Here is a 20,180-nt window from a genome sequence, read left to right as displayed (position 1 = left end):
TTGGGCAGGGGTGTCAAACATATGGCCCGCAGCATATACAGCCCGTGGAGAAGTCTAATCTAATTAAAAAAATTAAATTATGATGAAAACATTAATTTATTATATCTGTATGATAGATTCATAATATTCTACTTTTTACAGCAGGATGGATTAATTTGTGTTACGTTTCTGAAAAGGCTTCATGGGGCAACATCCTAAGCAAAGGCTGTACTTGTGCAACATTTCCAGTCATGAACAAAAAGTAACGATAGTATAAACTTCTCCAAAATCTGAAAACAAAGGATTTTATAGCAAAAACAGCAGAGAGCTCAATACTGCAGCCTCCACTGGAGGCTGAATAACATAACACTCAATAAATCATTTCTTGGGATCCAGCATTCTTCTTATTTATAGGCAATAAAATTGCATTCAGTCACACAAATAAATGAACTAGTTATTAACATACCACAGTGTTTGCTATGTTCATCTCTTCCCCAGTTTCAGAAAGAAAACACAGAGGATTTCCAAGAGACCCGACCTGCCAAAATCGCACATAGATGACATAAAGCGATATGTAATATAGCAACACATTAATAATGACAATAATGGGTCAAAAAGCACAATCGAAGAGACATGATACAGGTAATGTGCGCACTACCCCACAACATTACTCACATAGACACTTTATTTCTAGGTGAGAATGAAGTATTGACTGTCCTTTGTCAAGCTCAAGGAGGTCTATAATCTATCCGTTAGCATTCCCATTCATCTCAATGGCAGATTTTCAGCTGGTGCAGGGAAGTAGGCAATCTGCCTTCTGTTGTACATGAGTAGCTACACAGTACTAAATAAATATCATTAATTAAATAAATAAAAGTCCATTTTATTTTTTTTCAAGAGCCCTAAACAAGAACTGCAACTAGTACAACACTGACTTTACTGAAATAATAACAAATTTGCTTGCAAATCAAAATATTTAATCCGAATACTACTTCTGAATTACAATCAATCAAGCATTAGAAAGCTGCAGTTATGGCATCTACTTTGTTAACTGAGCCATGCTGATTAAGCTGAAGTGAATGTTTAACAACTATAAAGGAGGATTAAATAAGAAAATACTATTTCAAGCTCACATAGTCTACTGGCAAAGCTGAAAGCATGAACATATCCACAAACTGGTGTTTTGTCAATTGAAACTGGTGACAGGCTAATAGCTGGCAAACCACTGATATTTTTCAAGAGGGCTTATCAAGCACAAGCGTTAGCCATCATGTGGGTAAACACTCTAAGTGGGCCTGTACTGTAGATCAAAACCTGAATCCAGGACCCAAGGGAGCCTAATCTTAAAATAACATTGAATTTCCCATTTAAATTTAGTCAGAACAAATGTGGCCTTTAATGAAGGCCTTTTCACTGTGCACTGTCAGGCAAGACAGCTAGCTGTGCCTGTTAGACGGGCAAGTTTGGCATTCCTCCTCTAATTAGGAGTTCATCACACACAGTTACAGCAGTGTCAGTGAGGCCACTAACCTCTGCTGCTTTCAAACTAGGATGGTGTGTTAATTCAGACATGATTTAATATCCAGGGCCCTTTGTTGTAATGCTCTCCTCCTTATAAAATAGCAATGGACAAATAAGCTTGTATTTACATTAGGACTATCATTCAAAAGTTTGGAGTCGCTATGATTTTTTACATGTTATTAAAAGAAGCCTCTCGTGCTTACACCAAGGCTACATTTATTTGATCAAAAATAAAAACAGCAATGTTGTGGAAAAAATACTACAATTTAAATGGACATTTTTTTTATTTTAAGATTTTAAAATGTAATTTATTCCTGTGATGGTAAAGCCATTAGTCCAGTCTTCAGTGTCGCATGATCCTTCAGAAATCATTCTAATATGCTGATTTGCTGCTGATTTTTGTGTTACTTAATATTTTAGTGTTTTAAGAATGAAAAATTCAAAAGGACGGCATTTATTTGAAACAGTTTTGGGTAACAATGTATAGGCCTTTACTATCACTTTTGATCATTTAATGCATCCTTGGCTTGTTGAATAAAAGTATAACCCTATAGTGAAAAATAAATATACTATAAAGTATTTGAAATACATTTATTATGTGATTAGTAGTACTAAAATACAATTACATATTTATGTACTGTACTTAATAAAAATACCCTGCAATTGTACTTTTGGTATACTAAACTGGTATACTAAGTCTGCTAAATTGGAACAATTAATCTTGCACTTTAATTGTACAAAAGTAGTGCTAAAGTCCAACTAAAGATATACTGAAGTATATTTGATTGTGCTAAAGTGGAACAATTGCAAGTATACTTCAGGTAAACTTTAAATATTATGTATTTAATGACCAATAGTATTCAAAGATCTTACAATCCTCATCAATAGTGACATTAAAACTTTAATAATATTAAGAAATGTGCATTGTGCACAAGTAGTACTTCAAATAAAGTTTAATTATACTTTTTATATCAGTAAGTCTTAACCGATATGTCATTAAATATGCTAATAGATTTGAACTATACTTAGTATGAAATAAATTTATTTTAAATATATTACTTTTTACTAAGGAAATTCTTTCTTTTTGAAGAATCATCATATTTACAAGGAATCATCAAAATATACAGAAAGCATTTTGCTCTTTTATCTTTACTGCATCTATAATTAATCTGCTGTGTAAATAATTAACTTGCATTGTTTTTCCTAAGATTAATAATCCAATTAATGAACACAAAAACAGTCTAGGCCAAAACCATATTTCTGCAATTTCCTGGAACCTGGATAAGATGTAAATAACCCAATTCATCTAAAGACATGAATGTTGGCTGCGCCTACAACTGCATAATTTCTCACATATTGCTGCTTCAAACCGACCTGCTATCGGTAATCGAGAAGAGATCAAGAGACATGTAAACAGATTGTTCTGAGAGCCTGCACACTAAGAACTGTTTAGTCTCTTCTCAAGGATCATGAGCTTCATTCCAGGTCATTTCTTTCTAGTTTTACAGGAAAATACATCACAGAGACACTTGTTGTTGGCTGTGTGCTGCAACTGCTGATCTAGAGTTATAAATGATGTGTTTCCTTATCGCAGAGGCTTGTCAGTCAAGACAGTAATCAAATTATGAGTGACATTTTATGAACCAGAGGTTATGGGAACTGCTGTTTCTGTCAAGGGTTCTTTTGTTTGATGTTGTAGAGTAGAAAAAAAGACATCTCAACAAAACTTTGCAGAGAACAGTGTCCTGGCAGAATACATTTCAAAAACATAATTCTCAATACAGGTACAGTAAGCCCTCCATCCCCTAAAACAAACCAGAGCATGTTTACTTGTCTTAGCAAACTAATATGAATCATATCTGAAATCACTTTGCCTGGATTACCATTTAATATCTCTCAAAACATTATTTTAACTATGTTATTAATAAAAATGAATCTGGGCTAACATGTTCAAATTGGTGTTGTACTTGAAAAAAGTATGGGTGGGAGTTTTATTTATGAATGAGCACATTGTGTTCTTCGGTATCCCAGGAGAAGGTTTTCTCTTGGCCCAATGTGTAGATAAATATTTTCTATGTATTCGGTTTCACTGGAAAAATGCATTAACACTAGCTGGCATTGGCAAAATATATCACGCGGATAATGCTGACGTTTCTATTAATTGGTTCTGATCGGGTTCGAAATCTTCTCTCTCTCGGCACACGTACATTCATCATCTTAATGCACCGTGTGGTCCTTGAAAACGGATGACACACGAGATGGGAATTGTGGAGTGTATCGGATGGTGGCATAGCAACCATTTTACACAAACTAAATCTGTTGCTACAGTCTATGACACCAGACCCTCAACAGCCCAATTCTCAATAGTGATCGCGTTTTAAAAATGTCCCCACATATTTCTCAAAATGTTCACATGCAAAGGATCCTTGTATCTGTAATGGTCAAAAATCCAATTCCCAAGGATCTCTGTGCCAGCCCAGCTAACCCTAACGACTTGTACAGCTGCAAAATGGGATTAAGTTACCGAAGCAATGAATGACATGAGCAGGTTGATTGGCTTGTGTGTAAAAAGATTGAGGTAATGTATCTGAATGTTTCCATCTTATTTCAGAGCACATGGTTGACATAGCGAAGAGGACATATTGCACCAGTTTTTTCGTAAGGGAGACACGTTTTTCTCTTCAGCTGAAACGCATGTTTGTTTTTGAGCACTTAGGATGTGGCTGTGCACATGTGAGCTGTTTTACAGTGTGGTTTGTCGCTGTATCATCAGGCTATCTGTTTATCTGACTACGCTATGATAACGGCGAGGGATTTATTGTGCAGTAAATATCCATGTAAACGCATGTCGTTCCTCGGATGAGCTGCTCTCAGCCGTGTCCAGAAGAGAGGGCTGTCTGTTATATCTCCAGCCATGGAGATAAGCTCTATCTGTTTACATTTCAGCCTGTTTCACCGTCTTCTCTCAGATAGCCTCGCCAGTTTCTCTCTCCCACACACACACACAATCACTAAAACTACATATACTATCACTGGAAAGATGTACACACAGTAAAGTGGGCCCAAAAAGTACAGTATTTGGACAACTAGAAATGTATTACTTGTATTGCATTAAATAGTAAACCAAATGGCATCTGCAAACAAACGACTCTACAGAATAACCTTATAGATATTTTTGCAATGAATTTTAACTGGTTTCACAGGGATTTTTGGTGGATGTGTGAAGTCAAGTTCACACAGGTGTCCTAGCAGAGTAACCATAGATAGTTCACCATGATAAACCATAGTTTATCACATTTACTATGGGCATGTGCCACTAACATTGGACGACCAGAAAGTATTTAAATACTTTTTGACTTAATTTCGAATCTATTGAAAAATGTGTATTTCTTTAAAATAAATGCCATTTGGTTTGATATTTTGACATTTATACATGACTAAGTGTACAAATAACTTTTTGGGGGCCGTTCCAGGACCAGGAACCACACAGATTCAGTGTGTCAGAGAAGGACTGGAGCAGAATGGAAGGAAGATCACAGGTCAGACTGTAAAAACATTCCCATACTGCCCTTCCCCCCTCAGTCATTCTCTCCCTCACACCCCCACTACTTCCCTGAGCCCTTCCAGCCGCCACAGTGACTCAACAACACAGGCCTTCCAGCTCGCTACAAGAGCCTCTTTTGTATGTCCTTTGTGCCGGGCTCAAGAACCAGTACACCACAGTATGGGTTTAACTTTGTCATTCTTACAACATCAAGAAGTCAATTTTTGCATACAAACAAAAATAACAATCGGGCATATTGTTTTACCACATATCTGGAAATAAAAGTTCTGTTTCATTGTTTATAATGTGGCAAGAAATGGTCAGCCACTTGTGTGACCAACAAATACGATACCATCATCATCAAAAAATGTGGAACTAGATTTGCTGATTACAAAGGTAGCTGTGCTTGCAATGCTGAAAAATAATATTATTAATGGCTCTGTGTAAATTAAATGATGCATTAAATGCATGCAACATTGTCCTGTCAGAAATTAGAGTGCAAATAAACTGAGAAGAGAAAACCAATCCGATTTCAAAATGCACACATTACAGTAACATCACCTCTGTCATCATTATGATTACTAATGCCAAACATTTTAATCCAAGTCAATGGGATATTTTAAAACATGAATTTAAATAAATAAATTTACAAAGCAGAATCTATTTTATTTACAGAAATAAATAGTCTGTAAATGTATTATTACTTCTAAAAATGTTTTGATGTAAAGAAGAAAGAAGAAGAAGAAAGAGGAAGGAGTAATATTAATAAAGTGGTGGTCTTGCAACCACTGCAATAAAAAAAAACTGTTTGAGACAGCTACCTGGCTTGAATGCCTCTCCTCGATGATTTGTCAGCCTGCAGAATGATATCCTGTCATGTTATAGACTTTCTCCAAAAAACACAACTGACTGTCTTTTCCCTGGTCCTCCATAATAACAGACTCTATTGCTAATAGAAGATAAGTCCAACAGGAGATTGCCTGTTCTGTGATTAAAAAAGAAAAAAGATCTGTGGCCCCCGCTTGTGCTGTAGTCAGCATCCCACTGGGTGAACAATACGAGCTGACTTCCTGACCCCTACGTCTGGGGATCCTAAAGACAAACAATGGGACCCTTAATTAACATTGGCCATTCCCAGCACTAGGCCGCAAGTCAATGGGATATTTTAAAACATGAATTTAAATAAATAAATTTACAAAGCAGAATCTATTTTATTTACAGAAATAAATAGTCTGTAAATTTATTATTACTTCTAAAAATGTTTTGATGTAAAGAAGAAAGAAGAAGAAGAAAGAGGAAGGAGTAATATTAATAAAGTGGTGGTCTTGCAACCACTGCAATAAAAAAAAAAAAAACAGTTTGAGACAGCTACCTGGCTTGAACGCCTCTCCTCGATGATTTGTCAGCCTGCAGAATGATATCCTGTCATGTTATAGACTTTCTCCAAAAAACACAACTGACTGTCTTTTCCCTGGTCCTCCATAATAACAGACTCTATTGCTAATAGAAGATAAGTCCAACAGGAGATTGCCTGTTCTGTGATTAAAAAAGAAAAAAGATCTGTGGCCCCCGCTTGTGCTGTAGTCAGCATCCCACTGGGTGAACAATACGAGCTGACTTCCTGACCCCTACGTCTGGGGATCCTAAAGACAAACAATGGGACCCTTAATTAACATTGGCCATTCCCAGCACTAGGCCCTTCCTGATGGTCCCGATTCAGACCTGAACACAAAGCTTGCCGTGTTATTCCTCTGACACCATCTCACTGTGCTCGTGTGCCCTCTGTAATATTCATTTTGAATAGAAGACTCTCGACATCAGCCCTTTCACATCCTGAGGTCAAAATATGAGCGATGGCATTCAGTTTGGAATCTAGTGACTCGGGTGAGAGGGATGGATCTGTCAGGGATATCTGTTTATATGATACCAGATGAGCTCATGGTGGTACATCATCTGTTCTTCTAAGCTGGGCAGGATGTGTTTCCATGTTAGATAAGGACAAACAAATGGTCATTCCGCTAAAATTATTAGGTTGGTACAATGTAATCAAAGGAACTTGTAGGTCGTACATAGTCTTATAACAACAAACAACCTCTTGGTAACAATTCCAATGACCTTGTGCAGGTTTATGGTGGCTTTGTCTATGGTTTAAAAGTTAGTGGCACACAAGAGCGACTTTGAACAATAATAATTTAGAAGGTGACTTCCTGTGACTAACCACTGGAGAAATCTTAAGTGCTTACATCACTTTAAAGGTATAGTTCACCCAAAAATATATATTTGTTTCTTCTGTAGTTCACAAAATAATATTTTGAAGAATGTTGGTACCTAATTAGTTACAACTTATATTGCATGGACAAAAATCACTGAGACATTTCTCAAAATCTCTTCTTTTGTATTCCATAGAATAAAGAACGTCATACAGATTCGGATCGTCATGAGGTGAGTAAATAAAGACATTTTTATTTTTGGGTGAACTATGCCCTTAAGAAATCAGTCTGGTCTCAATAAGAAAAAGCCCAGAGAACCAAATACAACCCAGATGAACTAAAACGTGCAGAAAATCTCCTAATCATAATCAAAAGCCCACAAATCAAAGTTTATCATGTCATTTTTTACAAGCAGATTGTATAATATTCGTGTTGACATCCACTTCTCATATTTGCTTTCTTTCATTAATTTTTGTTCTCACAAGACCAGACATGACCACAACCTCTCACTGAGAAATAATTGAAATCTTTATGAAGGATTCTGGACAAATAAAAGTTAATGAAAAGATAATCACGACGGATTTATTGAATAATTATACTCAATACTCTGGTCCACATCAGTGAAGGGTTGAATGTCTTAGTCTCTTTATCCAAGCAATATACCCTGTCTGCACAAAGCAGAAATCTCTGTCATTATTTTGAGGGTCTTTTTTAAAGACTGGGAATGCCACTGTGCCCTTTAATTTGTCCTCATTAATCTCTTTGATGAAAGCATGCTTTAAAAAAACTCTGAAGCAGAAGACCAGTCACATTTGCGGTCTTCTCATTTCTAAATATGACAACAGATCACAACTCTCACTTATGTTATCATTATCCTCCTCTGATTGTTGACATAGAGGTCTCATGCAAAGGGACATCTACAGGCCAGAAAGAGGGAGCATTTTCTGTTGTATCAGCAAGAATCAGAGGAAGAGTGCTATTCTCTGTGTAGAGAACACTGGCAGAAAACCAGCTTTTTTATATTCTTTTAACTGATTTCCGTTTTGAGGAAGTGTGTTAAGTCACACTTAAGTCACACTTGCTTTGTCACAATCTGTATTGTTAAAAGCGCTATATAAATAAAGGTGACTTAAGTGTGCTCTCCCTAGCGCTTTGCCTACATCATCTGACTGTTTTCAAATCCTGACAAGGACTTCTTTAATCAAACCATCAGCGAAACTGATGCTTTATTAAGATGTATTTAAATAAAGAGGCACCCAATCACTGTCTATTGCACTTCTTATATTTCTAATTTATAAATATACAGTACTGTTGTATATGTACATTACTATCACGAAAGCTTGGGGTTGGTAAATTTTTTAATGTTTTTGAAAGCAGTCTATAGTGTCACTTGATCCTTCAGAAATCATTCTAATATGATCATTTGGTAAAAAAAAAAAAAACCTTTTATTATAATGATCAATTTTGAAAACAGTTCTGCTTAACCATGATGCGTTTTTTTAAACTATATTAATAGTATAATAATAATAATAATAATAATAATAATCAAATTAGATGAATCATTATAGTTCAAAAATACTTTTATTATTGTACATAATTATGCTATACATAAAAACAACCAAAACACATGCTTTGGGCCGTGAATGTGAGCACTAAATCTGCATTGCAACATCAGACTGGTTGTTTCCCAGGACAGCAGATTGACAGGCTGTGAGAAACACTGAGCAGCTGGTCTGGACAAACATGAATACAAACAGATTTAGGAAGCAACATCATGCTCAGTTTCATTTACTAAGTGCAATTTGCCTACAATAACATCAATCTCTGTAGAAAAACATTAGAGCTGATTTTCTCTGTAACAATGCCAGTAAACTCAGTCAATGGCAGACAACTAAGCTAAAAACAATTTTTCTTTTCAGTAGAACCATACTGTATGTGATCCCTGTCAGTTTAACTGCACAGTAAAGAGATTTTTTTATGAAATGACACTAAATTCAAACCCAAAACTGTTGGAAGTTAATTGTTTCACTAAATCTAAATACTATGTATATCTAAATACAGACAGTTGAAGTTGTATTTCAAGACTAAAAAGACTTAAAAAAGATAGTTTATAAAGATAAATATTTCTGAAGCAGTTTTACATCATTATACAGCATTACCAGAAATGTTTGACAGCATGTTTTGGTGCAGAAGAGAATGAACTTAACTCAGTTCATAAATCTTCCTAGATTTAAACAACTGCCTGATTAATTGTCCAGAAAACAGATAAAGATAATATATATTGTACAACAAAAGGCATACTTAGTCAAATCCATATCTGACCAAGGGTCCTGTGATTTATATCAAATCACTGAATGTGTGGCTTTTGATACAGTCATTAAAAGTTTTCTAGCGCTCTCAGAGCAACAGAACTGTCAAATGTCCAAGTACGCACTATATATTACAAAGCATTTTAACAATACATATTCACACCTCATTACTCGAGCCTGACATAGCTTCTGATTGAAAATGGACTTGCTTATGTATGCAGTTACAGCTATTTATTTGTTTCTATCAAGAAGCAGGAAATGCATTGTCATTTTGGCTCCCTATTAGAGCCATGTTTATGTAATTATCTCAGCAAGAGACTGAGAAGTAGGTGACTGTCTCCTAAGAGCTCAGTGATTGCCTCTTACATCTGAGTGTTTTCCTTTCACAGGCGGGAGTAGTTGTAATGGAAGTTTGTCTCAAACAAAGGTTTCTTGTCAAATGAAATAACACAACCCCAGGCTAATGTTTAAAATTTCACTATCTTACATAATGATAACAGCAACAACAAATCATAAACACTTTATCGCTCTGACCAACGGCGGACAAACTGCTCGGTGAAATAAAACTTGCAAGTTCACAAAGGTGTGTGCTTTGGTAGTAATGAAGTTGGCAGACTGTGAAGTGCTAGGGTAGATTTCACTCATGCTGATGATGATGGGGCACCATTTGTTCAAAATAGCCTTCAGAGTGTTGAATCTGCCACCTTTAATCAATAGACTTAAGTGGCCCAAAACACTAACAACTAAATAATGCAACATACGGGTAACATTTGTGTTATGCTGAAAAGAAAAACAGACTTGAACGAAAGTTCCATCACAAATGGCAAATTATGGGATTCATTCAAAAAATAAACATAAGAAATTACAAAATAGTAAAAAGAACGATATTTTAACTATATTGACTATTTAAGAACCTGCACCATCAACAAACCTCAAATTCCACATAAATTGAATAGTAGCAGGCTTCAACTGCAAAAAGCTACTCAAAAACAGAACATTTGGGAAACTGGAGGAAGACGAAATAAGGCTATATATATATATATATATATATATACACACATTCCATTTCCATGATTACAGTTTGAACAAGAGATGCATTATGTCAAAAGAATAATGAGAGCTCTGTATGAAATCAATGGCATTCATGTGTTTTTGATTAACATAAGAGAATCTACAATTTTCCCATCAAAGGATATGAAGACTACAGACCCCAGCTGAGTCTACTCTACTGTATCTGGTTTATCGCTGAATTTCATGCAAATTCAGTATGCAGCATTAATCTTGTCAATGAAATTACTGACAAAAATGTTCATGAACAAAGGCTGTTTTTATTTTATATAACGGAAGACAAGACAAAAAATACACACGCTGAACTACTTAGTTTCAACTATATTATTGACAAAATATGATGAGAAAAAGACTGCAAGACATTAACAGGACACTAACAATGTTTTTTGAAGATAAAAAATCTAGAAAGAATGCAATTGTTTAAAAAAAATCCAATAATAGTAGCTAATAATGATTGAGCTGCATGAGCTGAAGGAAAACAGTGAATGAACTCCAATAAAATGAAGTGCATCACTGGAAAGTTAATTAATTAGACCCTACATATATGAGATTAATTACATAAATCCACAACATAAATATAAACAGCATAAAACTACTGTATTGCATTTAAATGAATGCAGAAGTCAACCTGAACTAAGTTTCATGCTAGTCAGAATGTGCTAATCACATTGTTAATATGCTCTTATTACAACAAAGTGCTTAAACACAGACAATGAATAACTAAAAATAAAGAATTCACAATATTGGTATTCAGGTTTTCATAAGGACAGTTTTCACATGCTATTTTTGTTAAATGTTGATGCATGTTTAAATTAATACATAAAATTTGTATTTGCATTTTCCCATCAACTAAAATTTTATTTTTATCAACCAAACATGCCATGTTGAAGTCAAACTTGATGAAAAAATGAATAAACATTTAAATTAAATATTAATTAAATTTAAAGGATATTTTCTTTAAAGGCATCATATGATGTGATTGAAATTTTTCCTTTCTCTTTGGAATGTTACAAGCTCTTGGTGCATAAAGAAGATCTATAAAGTTGCAAAGACTAAAGTCTCAAATCTAAAGAGATATTCTTTATAAAAGTTAAGAGTCAACCACGCCTACCTAAAACGGCTCATTCTAACACGGACGATATCCGCTTCGTCATGCCTGGAGCTGATCCGTGCTGGTCACTGAGGAAATACATCAACTTTGCGCTGTGGATCGCCAGATCGGCTTTCACTGTGGACGAAGCGGAGTCTAGCCCGGGGTCATCACATGTGGTTGCCGCAAACCCGCCAGACGCTTCTTCGTCGAATCCGCCGTCCGCGCCGTTCTCCAGCTCGCCCGCCACTGCCGCTCACTCTAGGCCTCCGGCCTCCGCTCACTCTAGCCCGCCGTGTGTTTCGTTGTGAAAGCGAAACTACTTTGTTTGGCCTTCCAAAAGAGGACACGACTAGAAATCAGTGGTTAAGTTGTATTTACAACACTGTTCCAGAACAGTTCAACCCAAATATTCAGATGTGTGCAGCACATTTTATGGAGGACTGTTTCCTGATCCTGGTAGAGTAGACTACAATGCTGGCTGTTCTGACTCACAGACTTTAAGTACGTTTTTTATATTTAAAGAATTTGCCACTGACGATTCAAACACGAGTTTTGAGCAGTGTAGAGTAGCACTTGTTGTTTGTCATTTCTCCGATCACAAATGCAGACATGGTTTTATGTTTACGCTGCGCGATGCGATGCAACGCAACGCGTAAAAAGACAATATAAATCATTATAATCCGTAATTATGTCCCCACTGGATGCAACAAATGCCTCATTTATAATGGGTTTTAATGTTTTTGTCTCGTCGCTCCGGCCAGACAGGGCACAACAATATGGTAAGGAGCGTAACATTTCTGTCACACGCTTGAGGTATTCGGCTAATCACAATGCACTGGATAGCTGGCCAATCACAGCACACCTCGCTTTTCAGACCGATGTGCTTTGTAAAAATTCTGAACGTTTCAGAAAGGCAGGGCATAGAGGAAAAACAATAATGTACAGTATGTGGAAAATAATGTGTTTTTTTAACCTTAAACCGCATAAACACATTTCATTACACCAAATACACAAAATAATGTTATTTTTAGCAACATCATATGACCCCTTTAAAGAGATATTTAATATTAATAACATTTTCTAATTTCTCAAAAGAAAAGTCTATGATTAAAATAAAAAAATGTGAAATAATGAACAATGGCAGTACGTTCTGCATGATTAAAGTTTTCTAGTATGTTTTTAACAACAAAAACTCAAAACATCCAACATCCCATTTGTTGCATAGTGCCACTAACACAACAAATCAAGCAGGGTAAATGTAAGTAGGAGACAGAAACATGATTGTGACCCTGTAGTCATTTCTTTGTACAACAAAAGGCATTCTTTTCTGCATCCTGTACCATGTTTCGACAATTTCCTAACAAGAATCACATTGTTGGGGTGAGGGTGGGAGTCAGAATACTTGCAGTGAATGACATCCAGTGTCACAATAAGACTGTGACACAAAAAAGGGCATTGGCAATAGGGATGCATTGCAGAGGACATGACTCACGAGCTGAGCTTACATGCAGGGCTCTTACAGTTCTACTAGCCGCATTCCAGCGCACACATTTTCCATGAGGAAATCCCACCACACCTCTGTATGAGGGGTAGATTGAGCCTCATCGGCTGAAACAATCAGATATTCGACTGGCATAATATAGTAGAACTGGGCCACAGCTTTTCGAGGTCTCGGGAATTCTGGGTAATGAATGACAGGGCAAAACTGTTCCCCCGTTTAGTCGAGCTTGTTTACATAACTCTCACTAGCTGCCCCTGGGCAGAGCAGAGTTGCTCAAACAGCTGCCTGCTCAATGGTGTTCTTTTCTAACTAGTGCTCCCTGTGGAGCTCCGCTAGGGCCAGAACCACTTCCCCTAGGTGTCACATTTGAGTCTGAACCACACACACCAGAAGACATAACCACCACGCTTCCTGCCCCCATGCTCTGCTCCAACCAAGCCATGACATTCCCCAATTCCTATCTGGCCGAGACACCCCCGCCACAGCCAGCTTCAGTCCCCGGGATGGCTGTGCTTTGAAACTCGGCCCCTGCCCTGACTGAGGAGCTTGGCCCATTGCACCTCTTCTGCTGGGAAATGAATGGAGACCAAGACGGTGCGCTGGGAGAACGCATGAGAATGTGATTCTCAGCGCTGGCTTTAGATCACAGGTCCCGCTGTGCCCTGTGAAGTCAAATCCTCAGTGTTTGTGTTGGCAGGGAGTATGTAGTCCTCTGGACAGGACAAACCTTTAGTGGGGACCAGCTTACCCAGGAATTCATTTCCTCTGAGACAAGATCAGATTCACCATGTTCATCATTTTTCAACTGTCCTTACAGGCAGGAATCGAGGGCGAATCGCTACGTCCGGATGAGTAAATACGTGGATGCGGCATATGACAAATGGAAAGTAAATCACAGAAAGTGAGACCCCAGGGTGAGGTAAATTGCAGCAGTGTTGAATTGAGTAGGTGTGGACACTATCGGGGGACAGGACTTTTCTTGTGTTTCCACTGGCATTCACACAAGCAACTGAAATTTAAAACAGGACAGTTCTGACAGTGATTTACTGACTGGTCTCAGACTAGTATTATAGCCTGCGGTGTTTTGTCCTAATAAAACTCAGCATTTGTTCTTTTAGTATTTGTTTCTCTAAGCTGTTTAACATGAGAGCGTGATACCAACGTAGTGAACCCCATTGTGCAGATTCCTATAGACCAGGGGTTTTCAGACTTTCAAAGCAAAGAAAATTTAAGAGGAAATTTCATATTTTCATTATGTAGTTTTTAGGACTGTTAAAGTTAACTGTAAATCTGCTCTAGAACAATATTTATTTTGAACATATCACAGTCAATGTAATATGACCATGAGTGCTATGTTGTTGTAAATTAATCCACAATTACATCATAACACTGATACAAATTCAGTCCAATCTGTTATAGGCCTAATGGCTCATGAGCAATATTTTCCATCACCCATCAGGAACAGCAAACGCCCTTATAAAAACAAACATCAGTGTATTTCAGTGCACCATGTTGACAACGTCAAAGGAAAAGTCTGTAAATTACCTGAGCCGTGCACAAAGAGGTGGAGATATTTTATCATGATAGGACTTTTAGCAGTCTGCAGGGAACCCTCATCATCTTTCATAAAGGGAGGTTTGCCACTTTAATCCCACATCTGGTCTGCATTACCATTCCATGCAGCTCTGACTTGAGTCTGGGCCTGAACAAGAACCTCACCCTGTCTCAATGTCCAAAGACTATAAAAACACTAAAGGCTTCAAATTAAAGATGACACTCTCTCCTTCACAAACACTTGTATTTTATCTTTGTTTCTGGAACTTTTGCAAGTTTAACACTATTTTGTATTTCTGAAATCAGTATTGGAATTAAGAAAGCGAAAGATAAGACAAGGAAAAACTCAGGAACAAACAGTGCTCTACATTAAAACTACCAATTTGTGTTTAAAAACTGAAACTAAAATAGTTTTTAAAGAAGCTTGGACATATTTGTTCCTTGTCCTGAGGGTAAACATCGTTCTGAGAATGCTGTTGCAATAGTCGAAACAAGACAATTAAAGGTCAGGGAGTGGTTTCTCATTATTGCCTATGGTTTTCCTAGTAAAAAAAAAGAGCATTTAAGCACATAAGCGAATTTAATTCACAAACTTGTCACCTGTTTATCTCGAGGGCAAAACATTCTCACCCCGGCATCTGACTTTTGCAGCATTTCTTTTCTCACTAAGTCCATTCATACTACATTAATTTGACCATTTGTTTAAATGTGTTGCTTTGTAAACATATTGTCATGCATCTACACAAAACCACTGCTTTATGAAGCTTTTAGTTATATTTGCTAGAACAACAACGGCTAATATTTTAGCCGGCTAAAAGCTCCAATTTTAGCTTCGCTTCACTGGCTTCCGGTCCATTTTAGAGTTCAGTTTAAGATTCTGTTGTTTGTTTTTAAAGCTCTAAACAATCAAGCTCCATCTTATCTTAAAGATCTTATTATCCCTTTGTCATCTACCAGACTTTTAAGATCCACTGACAGGGCTCTTTTATCTCTCCCTCGTTTCCGTTTGAAAACTAAGGGTGACAGAGCCTTTTCAGTCACTGCCCCCTTTCTGTGGAACCAATTGCCTCTAGACTGCTGCCTTGCACCTTCCATTACCATTTTTAAATCGAGGTTGAAAACATATAATTTCTCCTTAGCATTTTAATTTAATTTCATTGTTGTGTTATTGTCTGTCTTTTTTTAATCTATTCTGTGTTTCCTTTTCTCTTTTAATTAGATTTTACATTGTTAAGCACTTTGGATAGCTTTGCTATGTTGAAATGTGCTTTATATAAATAAAATGTACTTACTTAATTACTTACTAATATCACCTGTGAAACACATGTGGCTAAGAGACTATTTCTGAAAATGACTGTATGCCTCATTTCCTGCAGAACAAATTTTATGTGTGATATCCCTGATGTTAATGTTTTTGTTATTATCGACTAATGTCACTGTCAGACGCCAGAGAAAGTTTGATTTTTTTTTTTAAAAGAAAGAAAATCAGATGATATTCATGTTTAAAAAAAGATTGCTCAGTGGCCTGGTGTAACCTCTCAATGCTCAGCACAGTAGCTCTGAATTAACTTGATACACATGACTAAAAAGACAGAGAGATGTCTGTTTGACAAGTAGGTCAATGAAGCAACATGTCTCTCTTTCTATCTCCCCAGGGTGCACAGAGTTTGTTGGCTGCTTACCTGCGGGCAGTCTTTGATATAGTGTCCCTTGTTGAAGCAGAGATGGCACAGGTAGTTTGGTGGAGGTCTCTTGCTGGGCTTGCGTGGCTCAGAGGACAGGGAGAGGTCGGAGAAGTGGTCCGTTAGAGAGTTCAGCCCGTCCACTATGTTATTAAGAGAGCCGTACGGTGACACACTTTTGTATAAACCATTATTCAGGGCCTGCAAAGCATAACAGGACATCCACAATCCAAAAATTAGCTTATCCCAGTGTGAACACAAAACTGAAGCACACTATATCTTCATACAATGTCATAATATGCTGCTCTTAAATACAGTCTATAGCAGGGTTCCTCAAATCTTACCCTGGAGGTCCAATGCGCTGCAGAGTTTAGCTCCAACCCTGATCAAACTCAGCTACCTGTGATTTTCTAATGATCCTGAAGACATTGATTAGCATGCTCAGGTGTGTTTGATTAGGGTTAGAGCTAAACTCTGCAGGAAAGTGGATCTCGTGGGCCAGATTTGAGGATCCCTGGTCTATAGGCTAAAGCTGTAAGAAAAATGTAAAATATGATTAAGTGCATAATCAAAAACAATGTCCTCAATTATGTGGAACTTTACTCTATTAGGCATATTATCGAATAAATGAGATTCCGAATTCAGGATCAGTTCCTAAATTGGGGCGACATAATTCACTAAAGCCATTGATAAGTACATGAGTCTAAGATTTGCAAATCAGATTGCCATTTAACCACAGAGAGTACAGTAGATAATCAAACACACGCTACAGACGGTTTGGATGGGAAGATGTTGCTTGAGTGATGTCTTCCTCTGGTTATGCTTTGGAAGGTTATGTTATTGTTGAAGTCTCATGTTGGACAGTCCGGAAACTTTATACTTGGCAAGTCCAGATAACTGTCATCTAGTTCTCAGCAAGCCAGGACAATAAACAGTTTCTGCACGTATCTCTCAGACGAGTCTGTTTTCATCAGTTAGATCAACTCTGAATGCAGCAAATAAGCTTTTTTAGATCTTTCTTTTATAGCTGTACATGTGACGTTCATTTTCCATCCTGGCCAGTCACATCCAGCTGATATTCATTCTCTGTGAGAGAAATTCATGAGAAACACACAAACCAATTCCTCCTAAATTCAAAACTTAGAACTGAGTGTGTCTGAAAAAAGATTATGAGTTACATGAAATTAGAAATCTTTAGACGCGTTTATTTTCAAAAATATTAGGCTGTTATGTCTGAATGCATTCATACACTTATTATTGATTGTCAATGTAATAATGCAACCGCAATATTGATTGTAGCTGATTGTAGGAATTTGGCTATGTGTCTCCTGAGGGATACGGCTCTCACACACATTTACACTAGTGGAGGACATCTCTCCTCACCCCTTCACACAGCTGGAGAGCCAGTCAGGGGGTCACTTCTAACTACTGCCATTCACCACTAACACACACAATCCCAGTTAACACTTTCTAAGAAACGTGAAGACAATTTGGTAAGTTATACAAACAAAGATAATTAAAAAAATCTAGAATTCTAGTTCCAACCTTCTTCCTTAGTTGTAAATATTTAACAGATTGATTTCTGGCCTCACAGAGGAAGAAAAAAAATGCTCTTTGTGTAATATGGAATTTTTTTAAAGCATTCTTAACCCTCCACATATGAGAAAACGAAAAGAGAGAGGAAAAAAAGAAAGGGGGAGAAAACTAAAGAGGGGGAGGGAGAAAAAGAGAGAGAACTTGTCATAATGTTTTTATTAAAAAAGTTTTGCCCTTCCTCAAACTTTCCACTAAACATCAACACTTTACCTCTGTCTCAGCCACAACACTGACATTACATCATTAAAAAGAAAATGCATTCATGTTCAAGCTTCTGGAAGTAACTCTCTCATTTAGAAAAATAAATGGAAGAGTACAAAATGATTCAATAGACTTTTAGTTCCATGTGTGCTCCTTTACCATGCAAATTGTCATAACTATTATATTTAATTAGAAAAGCATTCCTTATTTTAATGATGAATGAAAACCATAATTGTTTCTTCTTATCCTTTTCATGACAATATTTCCAGGAAATATAAATATAGCAGTATAAGGAGTTCCCAAATGTAGGCCTACATTAATCTCACTTGAATCTTGAAATAACTTTTGAACTATAAAACACTTAAATGCAAATATTCAATAGACTTTTAGTTCCATGTGTGCTCCTTTACCATGCAAATTGTCATAACTATTATATTTCATTAGAAAAGCATTCCTTATTTTAATGATGAATGAAAACCATAATTGTTTCTTCTTATCCTTTTCATGACAATATTTCCAGGAAATATAAATATAGCAGTATAAGGAGTTCCCAAATGTAGGCCTACATTAATCTCACTTGAATCTTGAAATAACTTTTGAACTATAAAACACTTAAATGCAAATACTAATTTATGAATTTTCCTTAAAAAATTATTCTCATAAATTGGCACAATCTACTTTTTGATAACACAATCAAATCTAGTTATTCAGAGAGGATCACTGAATAACATCTTTCTTTATGTGATAATAATAATACAGATTGAAGTGTTATATGTCTTCGGCAACTATTACAACCTCAGAAATGAGCATCATTTTTGATTATCCCAAACTCAATTATGGCAGCACACATTTTAGGCCTGTAGAGATCAGTAAGCAATCATCACAAATTAAATGCAAGTAGTCTTATGATCAAAATCAGAAACTTTCATGTATGACTGCCTCATTTGGCTGTACACGTGCTGTTACAAAATAAAATAAACAGAGTGTGCAAAGCTTTTAATGATCCTTGAAAATATTAATTCTTTACATAGTATTGCAATAAAATATATAAATACGATTAATTATTATAAATAAATATATATATATATATATATATATATATATATATTTAAAAATATTACAAAATTATTGTTTCAAGTTTCCAGAGATTAAAAGATTATGTAAGTCTCCTAAAGCATTTGTGTATTGTACAAATGTAGCCAGACTAGACGCACGCTACATTAGATACATAGTCAACTGCGCTTTACATAATAAATCTTATTCCAGTCGGCAGGGACCGTTATCTCCACGAAATTATTTCCACACAAAAAAAATAATCTGTAGGAGAACAGAAAACGAGTTACCTCATTCCTCTGCAGCTGAAAGAAGTTGTTGAGATAGTTGGAGTTGAGAGAGGAGCTCAGGTCATTGGCAGGAGTTTTGCTGTAGTTCAGGTCCGGATGGGAAGAGTTGGGCTCGGGTCGGAAGGCATCGAAGGCACTCGTCTGATGCGTGTCTTGTAAAGAAAGGTAAACCCAGTTAAGAAGCTGTGCAGGCTGGTACACTGAGGTACTGGTGTCTATAGCAGACAGCAAGCTCATGTTGTTACTGTAACTTTCACTCTTCCACTGTTACTTTTGGAAAAGGCAAACTGAGTGCGCCGTCCGGTTTTCCACACCCAAACAAATCAGCGCTTCTCTCTCTTCTTCCAGCACAGACCCTATTCCTTCGCTGGGATCCGTGTCCCAGGTTTATAATTACAGAAAAGTCATTGCTCTGATATGTCAGAATAAAACGTTTTAGCCCGCTGCCCACGGCCCGTTATCTCGCTTTATTTGCACTGTAACAGCAAGGAACTCATTGAATATTCATGGTGCGTCTGCGCGCGTCATTCTCTCACACGGCCAATCAACACGCGCTGTTTAACATACGGGCTTGTATAT

The 20,180-nt window shown here is 36.7% G+C and overlaps 1 protein-coding gene across 1 annotated transcript in view; it reads right to left on the bottom strand.

Moving 5' to 3' along the window:
• Positions 1-20,135, bottom strand: part of LOC107588625 (zinc finger CCHC domain-containing protein 24-like) — a 35,076-nt gene extending 14,941 nt beyond the window's left edge. Inside the window, exons 1-2 of the mRNA XM_016276785.1 lie at positions 19,602-20,135; positions 16,462-16,662 (exon numbers count right to left, since the gene is read on the bottom strand). Of these exons, the coding sequence (XP_016132271.1) occupies positions 16,462-16,662; positions 19,602-19,838 (438 nt within the window). The 5' untranslated portion in view covers positions 19,839-20,135. The remainder of the gene's footprint in view (positions 1-16,461; positions 16,663-19,601) is intronic.
• Positions 20,136-20,180: the final 45 nt, after the last annotated feature.

The sequence above is a fragment of the Sinocyclocheilus grahami genome, unplaced genomic scaffold (assembly GCF_001515645.1).
Source record: "Sinocyclocheilus grahami isolate Dianchi unplaced genomic scaffold, SAMN03320097.WGS_v1.1 scaffold106.1, whole genome shotgun sequence".
Taxonomy (NCBI): Eukaryota; Metazoa; Chordata; class Actinopteri; order Cypriniformes; family Cyprinidae; genus Sinocyclocheilus; species Sinocyclocheilus grahami.
This window is presented reverse-complemented; position numbering and strand designations above follow the sequence as displayed.